The sequence below is a fragment of the Ctenopharyngodon idella genome, chromosome 6 (assembly GCF_019924925.1).
Source record: "Ctenopharyngodon idella isolate HZGC_01 chromosome 6, HZGC01, whole genome shotgun sequence".
NCBI lineage: Eukaryota > Metazoa > Chordata > Actinopteri > Cypriniformes > Xenocyprididae > Ctenopharyngodon > Ctenopharyngodon idella.
In genome coordinates this window covers 11873945-11891266 of record NC_067225.1, presented here as the reverse complement: position 1 = coordinate 11891266, position 17322 = coordinate 11873945, and the positions used below count along the sequence as shown (strand labels likewise).

Below are 17322 nucleotides of genomic sequence, written 5' to 3'. Positions count from 1 at the left end.
GTTTTCATGACAAATTTATTTAAACATATATTAAGTAATTAAGACATTAATAACAGGCAAAGTAAATATAATGAATATATAAGCTAATATATATAGTGCATATATTAAATGCTTCTCTCTAGAGTTCATTTTTCTAGTGAACTAACAAGCTGTGGACACTAAATGAGATATTATTCTCAAGCTGTTTTATTGATGTTTTTCCGCTGTTGAAACACCGGTTGAGAGATTACATGTAAACATATGAGACTGTCCTCCAAAAAAAAAAAACGACCCTATAGGTCGTTTTTTAAGCACCTTATTACGACCTATATTTACATTTTAAAGTCATGCGCCCTCTAGCTGGCATAAAAATAATGACAGTGTCGTGTTACGTCTGTCATCATGAAATGACGTATGACTGTCATTACCAGTCAAAATGCGTGTTCATTTAAATGCAATGATTGCATATTGTTATATATTGCAATTGAGCTACGCGAAACCCGAAATATGACGCAGATAAAAGGGAACAATGCATTAAAATGAAAGTTTCCTGTTGTCGGCAGGGACACAACTTTAGTAAACGCTCCTATGGGTCGTATTTCAGTGAAGTGACAAACAACCTATATAGGCATATTGGTTGGAGAACATGTTGAAACATATCTATCATCTCTTCTTCTGTGCTTTTTACTGGTAGCAAACAGTGTTGCATTACCGTGTGCGCCCCCTTCTGGATTGGAGTGTGAATCGCCTGTGACTGACTGTATTCGTCGTCTAACTGTATGAACCGAACCGTGACATCCATACTGTACAGTTCGGGACGAATACATTGATATTTCTCTGAAGAAGAGAATACATACAGGTTTAGAATTAGGATGAGTAAAGAGGATGAGTAAAGAGAGTCTAAAGCAATTAATGTTTAACGGTTTTTGATTCCAATTTCAGCTGCTTAATCTCAGTGAACGCAGGCATGACATCACCAAGCAGAACCCAAGGGTGAGTTTATGAATATTTATTTACAGTATTTGTATATCTATTTATATTATATTTATTTACTTTTTATTTTAGAGCTCCTGTCAGCTTGTGGTCTTAGAGTTGATTTTATGTATGTGTGCATTTATGACAGGTGCTGGATTTTGGTTGGCCTGATCATCATGCTCCTGCTCTAGACAAAATTTGCAGTATCTGTAAAGCCATGGACACCTGGCTTAATGCAGACCCTCACAATGTAGTGGTGCTGCACAACAAGGTGATTATCAGATCACATCGGTCCTTAGGCACCCAATCTCCACCACCGTCGCTTTGCATGACTGTCCGGACTGATGTGCAGCTGTTAATTAGTATGCTGAACTTTTTGGAATTTACAAAATGAAGATGATGTTTTCATGAATTGGAATTTCATATTTACTGTATATGTTGCTGGTTGTTAGCTGTAGTCATCCGCTCACAACCGAACATACAGAAGGATCTTTGTCTTATCATCTCAGTAATCGCAGAACCTGATTTCACCAAGTGCAACATCTTCCTGGATTAACATCTTTGTTGATCCTAGAACAACATTCCAAACAAACAATCATATTTGGGGGACAAGTTTAGAGTTTATGTCAGATTTAGGCTTACAACCAGGGTTAGGTGCTTCAACATCAGTGTCATTTCCCTCTGATTTTAGGGATTAGTTATGGATAGGGTTAGGTTTATGGTTAGGACAGGAATGTTGTTTCAAGATCAACAAAATATGTTGACCCAGGAACGTGTCTAGGCAAAATCAGGACATGCTGGGCTTTTTAGACATCTGCAATCTCCTTAAGGTATATATTGATAAAGATAATGATGACCAGAGTTGACACAATTTTGTGTCGTATCCTGAACAGCAGTCATGCTGCTCTGTTAACAATTGATGGATATCTAAAGTTATAGTTTTTAGAGAACAGTTGGTGACACATCTGAGTTGTTGCTATGTTTGCATCCATGGAAATAATCTCATTTTCCTTCAGTTTCTCATGTTCAAAGTTAACCACTTGAAGCATACTTCCACATGTGATTCTGACTTATATTCAGTAATGTCATCATCAAGCTGCCATTCAAATTGGCTTTTGCACCAAATGCCATGCTAAGTGGCTGTAATTCATTCTCACTCAAACAGCTACTTAAAGTGCCTCTATTATGCTATTATAAGCTTCCTAACTTGTTTTGGAGGTCTCCTATAACAGGTTTACATGCATAAAGGTCAAAAAACGCTTTCATTTTCTCATTATATACATGCACATCACATTTTTTAATGATTCTCATACAACTCATCTGATGATTCAATCTTTCTACATCCCACCTTTCTGCAAGCCTGCTCTGCTCTGATTGGCCGTATGGCTCTGGCGTAAAGTTGGTTTGAAGTTGGACGTTCGATATTCGCAAATTTAGGGACCGTCTATAAAGTTACATATGACATACATGTTTCTAACTTCAATGGCATTTGAAGAGAATGACTTACAGTCACAAAACCAACTGTAAAGTGTCAAGTATGACACCTTTTAGATTTTTAATATTTATTATTGTCAAATCATGTGTCAATTTTTTGACTGCAAGTCATTCTCTTCAAATGCTATTGAAGTTAGAAATGTGTATACCAATGTTGTATGTAACTTTAGATATGGTCCCTAAATTTGTGAATATCGAATGTCCAACGTCAAACCAACTTCAGTCCAGAAGGCCCATCTGTTGTGATTGGTCGACCGCTTACAGCACCAGTCGGAAACAAACACCCATTACCATAACTGATTCAGCTCCGGAGGCTTCCTAAAGCTCAGCGATTGTACACACTGTAAAGTCAGTAATGATAGCGTCGATTTTTCCATATCAATCCGAGTCCAATGATGAAACAGTGGAAGAACTGATTATTCAACCCGAGCCTCCATCACAAGGACGACTTGAGCAGGACGTTTTTCAGTAATACGCCACTCAGTTTGACGTTCATCATGAGATGTTGCAACTGTAATTCCTCTACATCAGCTTTAACAAGTGTATGTCCATCAACAAACCAATGTGTATATTCCTAATTTATTGTATTATGCACATGTGTGCACAAGTGCCAACGTTAGCCAAGCACTAACGTGAATGACTGATAAAACAAATCTTGCTCGATCCTTTATCATCACTCTGAGTTGTAAGAAAGTGAGACAATCTGCAAAAATGGGCACAATTTTTTAGGCCACAGCTGATCTGCAGAAATATTTCAGTAAGACAGTAATAACGTGAGTTAGCTGGAGACTAACTTCAGAGTCAATTCTTTCTTTTGGGAGACAATAACATTATTAATCGTGCACTTTCGACTTCACAACTTTGCAGACCGTTTACATTCACAGACAGCTACATTACACGTTGAATGAAAGGTAATATTCCAAAAGGCATAATAGGGGCACTTTAAACTTCTCTTTTCAAGCATATAAGATGCTGAAACATGATTATCAGACATGTGTAGCCATGTCTGTTTACATCAGAGATAAGCAGTTTTCATTCATATTTACACAAACAATTCCAAACATTCTTTTCCACGATTTTGCCGTCAGCCAGTCTGTGTTGTCATTGCATAATTCAGTAATTATGCACATGGCATGTGCGACTCATGTGATTGGCCTAAAATATCCTGTGCTCCCATGAGCCAAGATGGCATATTTCAAATGACAGTGCCTGCTTTGATTTCACTTTGCATATTTCTCCTTGAAAATTTGGCAAAATGTCTTGCAGGGAAACTGGGGGAGAACTGGCGTGGTGGTTGGTGCCTATATGCACTACAGTAACATATCTGCCAGGTAGGACGTGTCTATTTGAAACATTTTGGTGTGTTAGATACATTAGAGAGGATTGTGCATCTGCATAGAGTGTTTATGTTGTGTGTTCATATTTTCAGTGCTGACCAGGCATTGGACAGGTTTGCCATGAAGCGTTTTTATGAAGATAAAGCCATGCCTGTGGGCCAGCCTTCCCAGAGAAGGTCAGCAAAGACTGAATACCCTGAATACATGTTGACTCCGTACCAGAATATCCATGCCAGTTTTTAAATCCTTATCCTGGAATCAAACATATTGCCCCCAGGAACCACACTGTGACTTGGTATATTTTTGTGAGAAATAGGTCATTGTGCTTTAGATGTCTGCGAACCACATCTTTTCTCATTGCAAAGTCTAAACTGAGACAACCAAGTCCATGAACCTGCAGTTTTGGGATTGAACCAGCAGGTGCTACCAAAGTACATGCCATAACACTGGAATTACAGTAGAACATATAATGAAAAAGTTAATACTAGCCATGATGTTGTGTCAACCAATATGAATAATAATTAATACATTATCTATCATTTAAGTGGCATTTGGGGGAACTTTATGCCAATTTGGAGTATTAGGAAGAATATGATGAGAGAGGATTTAAAGGCTCCAAAATACAATAAAGCATGAATGTTGCATGAATGAAACACTTAAAATGACTAAAAATGTTCAATTGTTGCTGTTTTTTATGTAATCTTTTCCCTTCTGTAATGCCGTGTGTATGTATAGGTATGTGCATTACTTTGCTGGTCTTCTTTCTGGCCACATAAAAATCAACAACAAGCCCCTGTTCCTTCACCATGTCATCATGCATGGCATCCCTAATTTTGAGTCTAAAGGAGGTGGGCGCACACACTGCTACACATTCAAATCCATCAGTGCAATTTATGTATATTATGTTTGAACAAGCGACCTTAAAATCAGTGATGTGCTGTACTATATCTAACCCTGTCAGGTTGCCGACCCTTCCTCAAAATCTATCAAGCAATGCAGCCTGTGTACACATCTGGAATTTAGTAAGTAAATTGCTTCCGAGTGTGGATGATGAATTATGTTAATATGTAAAGCGTGGTTGTGATCTCATTGTGTTGTGTGTAAAGTCTGGTTGTAGCACATTTTCGTTTACGTAGACACTGACATCTAACATCAATGACAGCATCTAAAACATCATTTTTTATATATGAACAACTTTAGAGACATAAATGTTTTTGAATCCATTCATGTTCATAGAATATTTTTTTGAGAAAAATGTTTTTAAAGTGTTGTATAACTTTGATTATGAGTATATCTATTTACCTTTATGGTGTTAGTATTGGAGGTCCGGTTTTCTGTAATGATTATGGTAATAAGCTTATTAAATGGATACAGGTGTATGCTTGGAATCATGGCACTGATGAAGGGTTGATCCCGAAAACGTTTTGCACTCTGCACTTGCACTTTTTGCACTTTTTGTACTTTTGCACTTTTTGTGGCCTCTGGATAATAAATTCATTGGAGCTCTTTTGACTTCATTCTCGTGTGCGGATCTTTCATTTGTTTCATCATAGTATATTGAATTCATGGAATTAATAGGTTTATTGTATTTTAAAATCAATTAGACCTCTGTCCTCATTGGTTAAAAATGACAGAGAAATTTTACGTTTTGAAACATTAAATTTTTGTTGCTGCATCGGAATGGGATGACACTTGGTGACTTTTGTTGCATTAGGCATGTGAACACACAAAAAAATCATGGACATGATTTGGATATGTTAAAGGGTTGTAAAAAAAAAAGCATCACACTTGGCTCCTTCGCGGTCAAAAATGACAGACATTGGAAATGAATGGGAAATACAAAAACTCAGAGAATCTCAAGCTGCTCCTAGTGGTATTACATGTGACTCAAATACATGACACTAGGAAAACAACAAGAATAGGGGACCTAAAATACAATAATAACAAGTAATGTTTTGTCCGTTACATAGTGTAACAAAATGTCCTCCTCTGTGTTCAGGTTTGACAGTAGTAAAATTAATGCAAAAACTGACACTTCAAATCAACATTTCAAACAAAAAAAAATCTAAACCTTGACAAAAAGTATTCTTTGAGAATGTCTAAGTATAAATCCAAATCCAAACTTAATAAAAATATGTATTTATGTCTAAAAACACTAGATAATTTATACACCATTTTATATAGAACTATATAGGAATCTAGTGGTTACACCATGGCATAACATAAGTTTTTCTTTTTTTACTTCAACCAGATGGCACTAATATACCTTCAAAAAACTGGATTTTAAAGGGTTAGTTCACCCAAAAATGAAAATAATGTAATTTACTAATCACCCTCATGCCGTTCCACACCCGTAAGACCTTTGTTCATCTTCGGAACGCAAATTAAGATATTTTTGTTGAAATCCGATGGCTCAGTGAGGCCTGCATAGCCAGCAGTGACATTTCCTCTCTCAAGATCCATTAATGTACTAAAAACATATTTAAATCAGTTCATGTGAGTACAGTGGTTCAATATTAATATTATAAAGCGACGAGAATATTTTTAGTGCGCCAAAAACACAAAATAACAACTTATATAGTGATGGCATATAGCAGTGTTTTGAAATCGGCCATCACTATATAAGTCGTTATTTTGTTTTTTTGGCGCACCAAAAATATTCTCGTGGCTTTATAATATTAATAATGAACCACTGTACTCACATGAACTGATTTAAATATGTTTTTAGTACATTAATGGATCTTGAGAGAGGAAATGTCATTGCTGGATATGTAGGCCTCACTGAGCCATCGGATTTCATCAAAAATATCTTAATTTGCGTTCCGAAGATTAACGAAGGTCTTACGGGTGTGGAACGGCATGAGGGTGAGTAATTAATGACACTATTTTCATTTTTGGGTGAACTAACCCTTTAAATGCCTTGTCTCTATACTACTTTAATTTTTAAAAAAATAATTTAAAAATACATTAGAAAAAAACTGTATTATTTTCAATGGGGAAAATAGCTAATAAAAATATTGCATAGTATAATAAAATATACTATATGAGAGAGGGTTAAATTTGTTCAATTCCATCACATTTATTTAAAGGTGCTCTATGTAAGTTTTTAACTGTACTAAAGCATAAAAATACCATAATATGTTTGCAGATATTTATTAAACAACTTACTACAGCCAGTTATTTTACTTTGAAATTTGCGTTCCGTGTCGGAATTTCTGTTTTTGTTCTGGTCTGTGCAAGACCGCACGTTGCCAATTTACCCAATAGTATGTGTTTTCCAGTTGGCGGAAAACACATGCAGCGAATTGCAGCCATGGAAGCCAGCGAACAAACTGGGTCAGAGATCACAGATTCTACCCGACCTAAAAAGCCTCAGCATCCATCTAAAAATCTCTATGAACGGGAGCATATTAAAACGCGATATCAACTCATCATAAATCAATAAATTAACTAATTATCTTACAGTGTGTAAGTCTCCTCACTTTCCAATGTCAATTAAGCTCGCTCCTGTTGCTTGTCTTCAAACTGGCAACCCGTGAGAACGTCGAGTCCGAGGAGGAGGAGGCGGGGCAAACAATATTTTGAATTTGGACTGCAGTACCCATTTCAACCACTAGCTGTCATTCTTACATAAAGCACCTTTAACACATTTACCTGATTTGAAATTATAACGGTTCTGTGTGATCTCTTTTGCTGCATTCAACTTGTTTTGAATGATGTTTATGTTTACTCAATGTTAAAATGACAGGTTTGGAACCACATGAGAGGGTGTAATTAATAACAGAAATTGTAATTATTAAATCATGACAAGCTGAAAGTGTGCATGCTGTAAGCTATTAATATATGTGTGTGCGAGTCTGTTATAACATCTGTTGCCCTCTTGTTAACGGATTAACCCATCTTAATCTGCACCTGTGTGTGTGTGTGTGTGTGTGTGTGTGTGTGTGTGTGTGTGTGTGTGTGGAGGTTGGCAGAGACATTTAAATGACAGGGTCCTCATCTTTTCATTAAACACTTTTCCATCTCTTTTTTATCTGTTTTTATGGCATTAATATCCTGTGTAACTCCACACATTCCACTGCTGCTAGTTAAATTTTCATGTTCTTTTTCAGCAGATGATAATATTTTAATAAGCTAGTCATCCATTCAAGCTTAGTCTGTATCATTCAGCATTGAGACAGTTTGAAGTATGCTTGTAATAACCCCATTCATCATTTCTTCCCTCTCTGTTTTACAGTAACGTTCAAGGCGACAGCCACACAAGCATCTGTATCACCATCGAGCCTGGCCTGCTACTGAAAGGAGATATACTGGTAGGAATTGCAATTTCAACACCAAAATTGTTGTTATAGTTGAAGAAGAATCCAATTTTCTATACTATCCCGTGTTTCATATTCTGCCCTTTTTTTCATATCCTCCATCCTGAAGCTGAAATGTTATCACAAGCGTTATCAAAACCCTAATAGGGATGTGATCTTCAGAGTGCAGTTCCACACATGCGCATTACACAATTTAGCTCTGGTCTTCACTAAGAATGACCTTGACGAGACATTTAAAGGTTAGTGTGTTTTGTGTTTACTGTTAATTGTGAATAAGAAGACTAAACACCAGCACAGTGGCTTACAAACTGATCATGAATCTGTGATTTAGCAGATGAGAGATTTCCGGAATATGGGAAGGTGGAGTTTATCTTTTCGTTTGGTCCAGAGAAAATCAAAGGTAAGTTAATCTTTTCAGCACAGAGATATGATTCAAGGCCTCAATTCAAAGTTCTTTTTTTTTGTCCCTGTAAGGGTTGGATCATCTCCAGAACGGACCTAGTGTCTCTGTGGACTACAACACCCAGGATCCCCTGATCCGCTGGGACTCTTATGAAAACTTCAACAGGAGATGTGAAGACATTAAAGATGGTGAGAGGAACTATTCTTGGTGTGTTCTTGCTCAAGGTGCTGGCCAGATATCTGTGTTATCTGAATCTTTGACTTTTCTTTTGTGACTGACTTTAGGGCAGGAACAAGGTCAAAATATAATGGTCATTTGGCCTTTTATGTACACCATGTCTCATTTCCTTTATATTCTGTGTGGTAATGGCATTATTGTGCTCTCGGTGAACACAGCTTCTTTAAAGGGTTAGTTCACCCAAAAATGAAATTTCTGTCATTAATTACTCACCCTCATGTCGTTCCAAACCTGTAAGACCTTCATTCATCTTCAGAACACAAATTAAGATATTTTTGATGAAATCTGAGAGGTTTATGACTCGTCCATAGACAGCAATATAATCAACACTTTCAAGGTCCAGAAAGGTACTAAAGACATCGTTAAAACAGTCATGTGACTGCAGTGGTTCAACCTTAATGTCATGAAGAGACGAGAATACTTTTTGTGCGCAAAAACAAAACAAAAATAGCGACTTTATTCAACAATCTCTTCTCTTCTCTGTCATTATCTTACGCAGGTGACGCAGTGAAGGCTTCCGTGTTTACGTCCGAATGCCGGTTCATTATTGGCCAATGTGTGTGATGCTGATGTAGGAGCCGACCAATAATGAGTTGGCGTTCTGACGATGAACCTGGAAGCGCTGGATGTAAACAGCGTATGAGAATGACACAGAAGAGACGATATTGTTGAATAAAGTTAATTTTGTTTTGTTTTTTGCGCACAAAAAGTATTCTCGTCTCTTCATGACATTAAGGATGAACCACTGCAGTCACATGACTGTTTTAACGATGACTTTAGTACCTTTCCGGACCTTGAAAGTGTTGATTATATTGCTGTCTATGGACGAGTCACATACCTCTGGGATTTCATCAAAAATATCTTAATTTGTGTTCTGAAGGTCTTACGGGTGTGGAACGACATGAGGGTGAGTAATTAATGACAGAAATTTCATTTTTGGGTGAACTAACCCTTTAAAGACCTATTTTGTGTTTGCAAAGAGCGATGATGTTTTTTGTGGGCGGAGCCTACCTAGTGGCAGAAAATGACAGTTCTGCAGTAGCAGTCTGTGGAAGTTAATTATAAAAAATAGTTAATTTCAAGTTTATATTTCACAATTCTTGCAATTTCTCACAAATCTGAGTTTATATCTCACAATTCTTAGAAGGAAAAACAGAATTGTGAGATATACTCATTATTTTTCCTCGGAATTGCGAGTTTATATCCCACTATTCTGACTTTTTTCCCCTCAGAATTGTGATATAAACTCACAATTGCAAGTTATAAAGTTTATAACTGGGAGATATAAACACGCAAATGCAAGAAAAAAGTCAGAATTGTGAGATAAAAATGTTATATGTTTAAAAGTTATCTAAAATATTATAGGTTTAAATATTATTTCATGCTGTAACTGCATATGTGAATATTATGTAGGCTTACTGTTTACATCAAATTCATGCTTTAATAGTAGACTAATCATCACAGGTTTCATCAGTCCAGTCTTTGACTTGCAACATAAACGTCTGCGTTTAGCTTTAAAGGGCGTCTTCAATAACAGTATTTTATAACAATTTTGCATTCCGATTCTGACATCCAAAGGCACAACAAAACATTTTTCTCTTATTCTGTGGATTTTACCTATTTTCCTCCACTTGTTACTGTTGTTTTTCTGTCACCACTATGACGTAACTGTGACGTCTGCTCCAAATTGGTCTATGGAGTCAGAGGGGGTCAGTTGTTCTTGTTCACAGCCAAGTGAACAGTGAGGGCTAAATGAGATACATGGATTCTCCTCTCACTGCTGCTAAAACTCTCCTCAAGACTTGATTGTTCTTCTGGGTATTCAGCATACTACAGATCTGATAAAGTAATTTGGCTTTATGATAGGACAGCTCTGATTGTTTGCTTGTTTTCAGCTATCAAAAAATGAAAAAATAGTGTCTCAGGTCATTAGGACACTTCTCCACTTGGCTTAATTTTTTTTTAAACCCATGTGGTCTGCCATAAAGAGCCCTTCCCATGCCTCCTGCCAATCAGAGTTTTAAATAGCATCTAGAGAAATAGAAGGCGTCAGTGGCCCTGCCGGCAGCCCTGGGGAGGGGTGGAAAACTGACACTCCTCTCTTCAGTGTCCTCTTCTGGGAGGAAGGGCTGGTGGGTAAGGCCAGGAGACGTGGGTACCCCAAAACACACACACACACACACATTTGTTTTTGTAAATTGTGGGGACATTCCATAGGCATAATGGTTTTTATACTGTACAAACCGTATTTTCTCTCCCCCTACACTACCCCTACCCCTAACCCTACCCATCACAGAAAACTGTGCACATTTTTACTTTCTCAAAAAACTCATTCTGTATTATTTATAAGCCTTTTGAAAAATGGGGACATGGGGTAATGTCCTCATAAGTCACCCTATCTGTGTAATACCTATGTCTTACCCATGTCATTATACAAATTTGTGTCCTGATATGTCACAAAAACATACACACACACATACATACTCAAAGTTGAATGCACAATGGACACATGGACAATAAAGGAAAGATTGGTGCAGTCTTGACATTGACAGGACTTTGGAAAATGGTACAGAGCCCTAAGGAGATCCACAATTACAAAGCCCAATGAAAATGAATCTGCAGTGGAGCTGCATGCAAATAAATAACTATACAGTGTTGCACTGTGCAGATAAGCTACATTTTGTATAACTTGCTTGGGTTTGCAGTAGGTGAAAATTCACAAAAAAATAGCCCATGTGTCAGCAGTTTTGCACAGGGCTCTAGATGCACTTTATGGACACCCCCTTCTAATTAACTGCTTTGGTTATTGCAGTATTTTTTTATTTGGACAATTCTTAAAACTATGCAGCTTTTGTGTGCTTTTAAGGGCCCTTTTCTATTCCACCTTCACAATGCCCTTGTGCACAAAGCAAGGTTTTAATAAAGGTATTCTGGGCCCAGGAACTGTATATATATACCCATTTTTCCATTAATGAATATTACTTCTACAGCACATCACCCCATCAAATAAATTATTATGAAACAGAATTTAACAAAAATCTGTTCAAAGTCCATGTAAGACCAGTCTCAAGCAGCCTCCAGACTTTAAAGGGTTAGTTCACCCAAAAATGAAATAATGTCATTTATTACTCACTCTCATGTCGTTCCACACCCATAAGACCTTCGTTCATCTTCTGAACGTAAATTAAGATATTTTTGTTGAAATCCGATGGCTCAGTGAGGCCTGTATAGCCAGCAATGACATTTCCTCTCTCAAGATCCATTAATGTACTAAAAACATATTTAAATCAGTTCATGTGAGTACAGTGGCTCAATATTAATATTATAAAGCCACGAGAATATTTTTGGTGCGCCAAAAAAAACCAAAATAACGACTTATTTAGTGATGGCCGATTTCAAAACACTGCTTCATGAAGCTTCGGAGTGTTATGAATCTTTCGTGTCGAATCATGATTTGGATCGCGTGTCAAATCTCCAAACTGCTGAAATCACGTGACTTTGGTGCTCCGAATCATGATTCGATACGCTGATTCATAACGCTCCAAATCTTCCTGAAGCAGTGTTTTGAAATCGGCCATACATTAATGGATCTTGAGAGAGGAAATGTCATTGCTGGCTATGGAGGCCTCACTGAGCCATCGGATTTCATCAAAAATATCTTAATTTGTGTTCTGAAGATTAACGAAGGTCTTATGGGTGTGGAACGACATGAGGGTGAGTAATAAATGACATTATTTTCATTTTTGGTGAACTAACCCTTTAAGGTGAAAAAAAAAGTCACCTTAATTATCTACTATAAAAATGTAAATTCGTGTCCTTTTTATGGAGTTATAAATGATCTAATCCTGCCAGTCACAACACTACAGTTTTCATATACCAGTATAGAAGGCTGTTTACCTCAATCCAGTGACATATTTTCCAGCATCCCTCCACTCCACTGCTATTTTATTCCTTTTTTATTTTTTATGGGAGATTAAGGTGTGCTTAGAGCTTGAGTCAAGTAAGCCAAATATATAAATCTTTATCTCTCTAAAAGTATATATTATCATGGCATGTAAATTAAAAAGCAAAATAAACTGGAACGTTATCAAACCCTTAACAGAACTTGTGTTCTGACAGAAGAATTAAAGGATTAGTTCACTTCAGAATTAAAATTTACTGATAGTTTACTCACCCTCATGTCATCCAAGATGTTCATGTCTTTCTTTCTTCAGTTGAAAAGAAATGAAGGTTTTTGAGGAAAATGCGTGACGTAGGCGATCCAGTGTTTACAAAGCGAACGTCAAAGACTAAGTCAAACGGCTTTTACAAAAAAAGGTAAAACAATGATGTCGGACGATTTTGAAGTTGGAGGAGAAAATGAGTTTTTCGCACCACGGTATTTCCGCCTACTTCCACGTGACCTTTCCAACGTGATTACGTAATGCGTGGCGCATCGCAGAGCCGTGCAAGACGAGCATTTGTGGATAAAAAGTATATACATTTTTTTTTTTTTTTAGAAAATTACTGATGGTTTCTCTTGATAAGACCCTTATTCCTCGTCTGGGATCGTGTAGAGCTCTTTGAAGCTGCACTGAAACTGACATTTGGACCTTCAACCCCAGTGAAGTCCACTATATGGAGAAAAATCCTAGAATGTTTTCCTCAAAAACCTTCATTTCTTTTCGACTGAAGAAAGAAAGACATAAACATCTTGGATGACATGGGGATAAGTAAATTATCAGGAAATTTTAATTCTGAAAGTGACACAAAGCAGCCATAAGAAAAGAGCAGACAAACATGGCTTGTAAAGAAAGAATAAGTCTTTGAGACTGCTGAGGTTAAGCAACACTTTCTACTTCATGGTTTGGAGAGTTTAAGCGATATAAGACTCTCAAATCTCTTTCTACATATTTCCACTAAGGCTATGTGGTGTCTGTGTGCGTATGTATTCCTATGACAGAGACAGAGGGGCAGTATAGCCAGCAGGGCTTGTTTACAGCTCAGGCTCCCATATTTGGCTGCTGCACAGCTTCATGGCATTTTTGGAATGACTAAGAGGGAAGTGTGTGGGACAGAGAGAGGTGACTGTGACACTCAGGCAGAGTGACTCACAAAAGAGAGCGACTCTGATTAATGAACTAGACACAATGATCTCACAACGAAGACACAGAGACTGGCAAAGTCTCTGGTGAGCAGCGTTTAATACCGTTTTTGGAATCAGAACTGAATTTGAATTTGATTTTCCATTGGGCTTGAAAGTAGGTGAGTGTTACAGTCGAAGTATCCTTATTGAATCTGTACTCTATACTCATTCTCAATGCATGTGTGCGCTCAAGTGACTTGGTGTAATTTTTATATATATTAGATATTCTTTGTGCTCCTTAAAGTGCTTTAACCAGAATATTTATACATTTAAGTATTTGTATAAAAGGTCTTTTCACAAGTAATATTATCATCTGTGATGTTTTGGGATATGATTTTTATAGCAATGCAAGTATTTTTATGTAGTTCTTCTATTAAATTATCATTGCCATGTTAATTTTTATAAATCCCCCAAAAAATGAGATCATATTGAATAGGCTACACAGAAAAATTTAGAATTGTAAAGCTTTTAAAACAAAGAAAAGTTAACACTAGTTAACATTAACTACTAACAGTGAACAATACCTCTAAAGTATTTATTAATCTTATTAAATGTTAATTTCAACATTTACTAACACCTTATTAAGATCAAAAGTTGTATTTGTTAACATTAGTTAATGCACTGTGAATTAACATGAATATGAATATTTTATTAACTGCATTAACAAAGGCTAATAAATGCTCTAAGAATATATTATTAGTTCTTTGTAAAGTGTTACCGGAATACTTAAGAATGTATTTACTAGATCATTATTTCTCTGTCAAATGTAAGCAAATGTCATTTGCACAAGACATCTTTGCTTCCAATGAAGGACACAATTTGATATTTGGAACAGTCTCTAATCATGCAGACCATCAGGAGTAACATTATCCTGTCCATGCTTGAGTGTATATTGTAGCAAAACTACATTTTTGGACCTTTAGCTTTAGCTCCTCCATATCTCAGCCATCCTAAACATTTGTGATTAAGCCAGCTACCCTTAAAATCTTTATTTATCATAAGCAGAGCAAGAGGTGGGCCAGAGCGGCACTGAACACAAATGAACTGAAACTATGACTGCCCCATTCAGTGCCCCAATCCTATAAAATTATTTATAATGGAAAGCCGAATGATCCTCTGGCAGAACACTCCAAAATCAGAACAAAAGAAACATTTGTCATCTCATTTTACATTCTGTTTGAAGCTATTTCACTTTGAATCCTCCCATTACCAGATGTTAAAAACATTAAAATTCAAAGAAAATTTTTATTTATTTTTTATTAAAAAAATATATAATTTGAAGATTCTACCAAAGACTATAGAATAACACAAGACGCACCACTCATATTGTTTTTAATGGGAGAAAGTGCAACTTGCAATATGGCGGAATAAGTCCCATCTTCTAAATAAGAGCCAATTACGATTGGTAAAGTCATCGAATCACTGCAGCGGCCGTTAGAAGCTCCGGTTCTTATAGAAACAGTCAGAAGCGCACTTCCTATACAAACGTGCACTTAGGACTGCGCATGCACATTATCTTGATCCAGCCTGAAAAATAAAACTAATTTTGTCATGATTCGAGCGTTTAGAAACAAAATTTATGAGATAGTTGTTGTCAGATTTCATTATTGATTTCAAATATGAAATTTAATCGAAAGCTTGGCGAACAGCTTTGGATAATTTGATGTTTCCCCATTCAAAGAGATATGAGCTGCACTTACATGACCAATAGGTGTTTCAAAGATGGCCGCCGAGTGAAATGACTTGTCTTAAAGGGACTTTGATTCTAACTCATGATATCTTACATTTAAGGCAAGAAATATTCCTTAGCCACAACAGCTGTCGTAGAATCACCTCTGCACCACTTGATATTTAAATTTTAAAAAATGCAACAAGCAAATAATTGCAAAGAATTTGAATAGTATAATAATATAAAAATGTTTTTAATATAATAATATTTTATTAAAACCTAAAGGAAGTATTTCCATCATTTGTTCTGTGGAAAGTTTCTTTTCTTTTTTTTAGTGGGAGATATTTTAGATGTTCTTTGTTCTCCTTAAAGCACTTTAGCCAGAATATTTACACATGTAAGTATTTGTATAAAAGGTCTTCTTACAAGTAATATTATCATCTGCGATGTCTTGTGATATGATTTTTATAGCAACAAAAGTTTCTTCATGTAGTTCTTATATTCAATTATCATTGCCATGTTATTTTGAATAGTGTTCTACGTTTGTGTGTGCGTGTGAGCGCGTGAGTGTGTGTGTGAGTGATGATAGGATGTTATGCTCAACGTGAATGAGCTTACTGAGCAGCAGCTGGATCGCTATGTAACTTCATGTTGAATATAAACAGTCCATCACCATCGCCCCCCCCCCACCCTTTTTTTTTTACAGTATCAAGATGCCTTATAGGCTTTCACATGTCGCTGCCATTCCTGTCACCTTACCATTGGCCCATTTCATTCCTGTAAATTGTCATAATAAACCCCTCCCCCCATGTATGTCCGTCTATCTGTCTGTCAGTCAGACATTCTATATATCTGTCTACATGTCTGCTTCCCACCTCATATTCTTTTTTCAACCTCTCCCTGCTGTCTGTCTGTCATGTGTCTGTCGCCTCTCATTCCGTGACCTTACGTTTCTTTTTTCTCTTTGTCCTTCTGTTATTTATTAGAATGTCATCATCTTTCTCTCTCTATTTATAAATTTGGCCAGTATAACAAGATTATGGTATGTTGAACTGCAGTGGCCCTCACTCTTGACCAACACTCTGGCATTATTTACCCATGATATCATTCCCTTGGCCCTAACCTAATGCCATGGCTGTTGCTAGACAGATTGAGTAAAACTTGGCCATCATTATGCCAAGCAAGTTTGTGCCAAGCAATATTTTCTGAACCCCAAACAACAATCATTAATTAGTTACGCACAACTAATCAGGTTTAAGTTACAATGTGGCAGTGTGGGAGCTGAGAATACAGAACACAGAGGTGATTGGGCAATTGTGGAATCTTATCAATATTATAGTTGCTGTCTCATTTGCCTTGATTCAAACTATGGCTCAAGCCCATTAGACCTCATTAAGCCTGTTGAAGCTTTATTTCTCTAAAATTTGGCTACTGTTTCAAATATATACTTAGGGTTATGTTTGTTTTCTTCTAAGAGATTTGAAAAATAAACAGATCTAGCAGTTTTTAAGGCTTTTCTGTATGCAAAAATGCTTTCTTTCCACGAAATGCGAAAAACCTCTGATTTTGTTTTCTTCCAGCTGCGCTCCATTTTTCTGGCTGCTCTCTTAAGGGTCCAAGTGTGCTTGTTGTACCACGGCATTGGACTATTTTCCTTCATTTTCTTTAAGCGCAAAGGAGCAACTGTGTCTAAAGTGCTGGAAAAAAGAGAGTCAATAGTTTCTGTTGCAACATCAAGTTCTTCTAAGTTATCTGGTATGCTGAGGAGATGAAACTGATCAGGA

General features: G+C 36.7%; 1 protein-coding gene across 9 annotated transcripts in view; it reads left to right on the top strand.

Annotated features, from left to right (window-relative positions):
- The window catches only part of tns1a (tensin 1a), a 77614-nt gene that overhangs the window by 41974 nt on the left and 18318 nt on the right, over positions 1 to 17322 (top strand). For 7 of the 9 annotated variants that reach the window (XM_051896055.1, XM_051896056.1, XM_051896052.1 and 4 more), the window contains 10 exons: positions 922 to 972; positions 1103 to 1225; positions 3715 to 3779; positions 3878 to 3961; positions 4521 to 4633; positions 4747 to 4807; positions 8023 to 8098; positions 8214 to 8343; positions 8436 to 8504; positions 8579 to 8695. In XM_051896055.1, coding sequence (XP_051752015.1) covers positions 922 to 972; positions 1103 to 1225; positions 3715 to 3779; positions 3878 to 3961; positions 4521 to 4633; positions 4747 to 4807; positions 8023 to 8098; positions 8214 to 8343; positions 8436 to 8504; positions 8579 to 8695 — 889 coding nt within the window. The remainder of the gene's footprint in view (positions 1 to 921; positions 973 to 1102; positions 1226 to 3714; positions 3780 to 3877; positions 3962 to 4520; positions 4634 to 4746; positions 4808 to 8022; positions 8099 to 8213; positions 8344 to 8435; positions 8505 to 8578; positions 8696 to 17322) is intronic. The other 2 variants (XM_051896053.1, XM_051896061.1) reach the window with 2 other exon arrangements.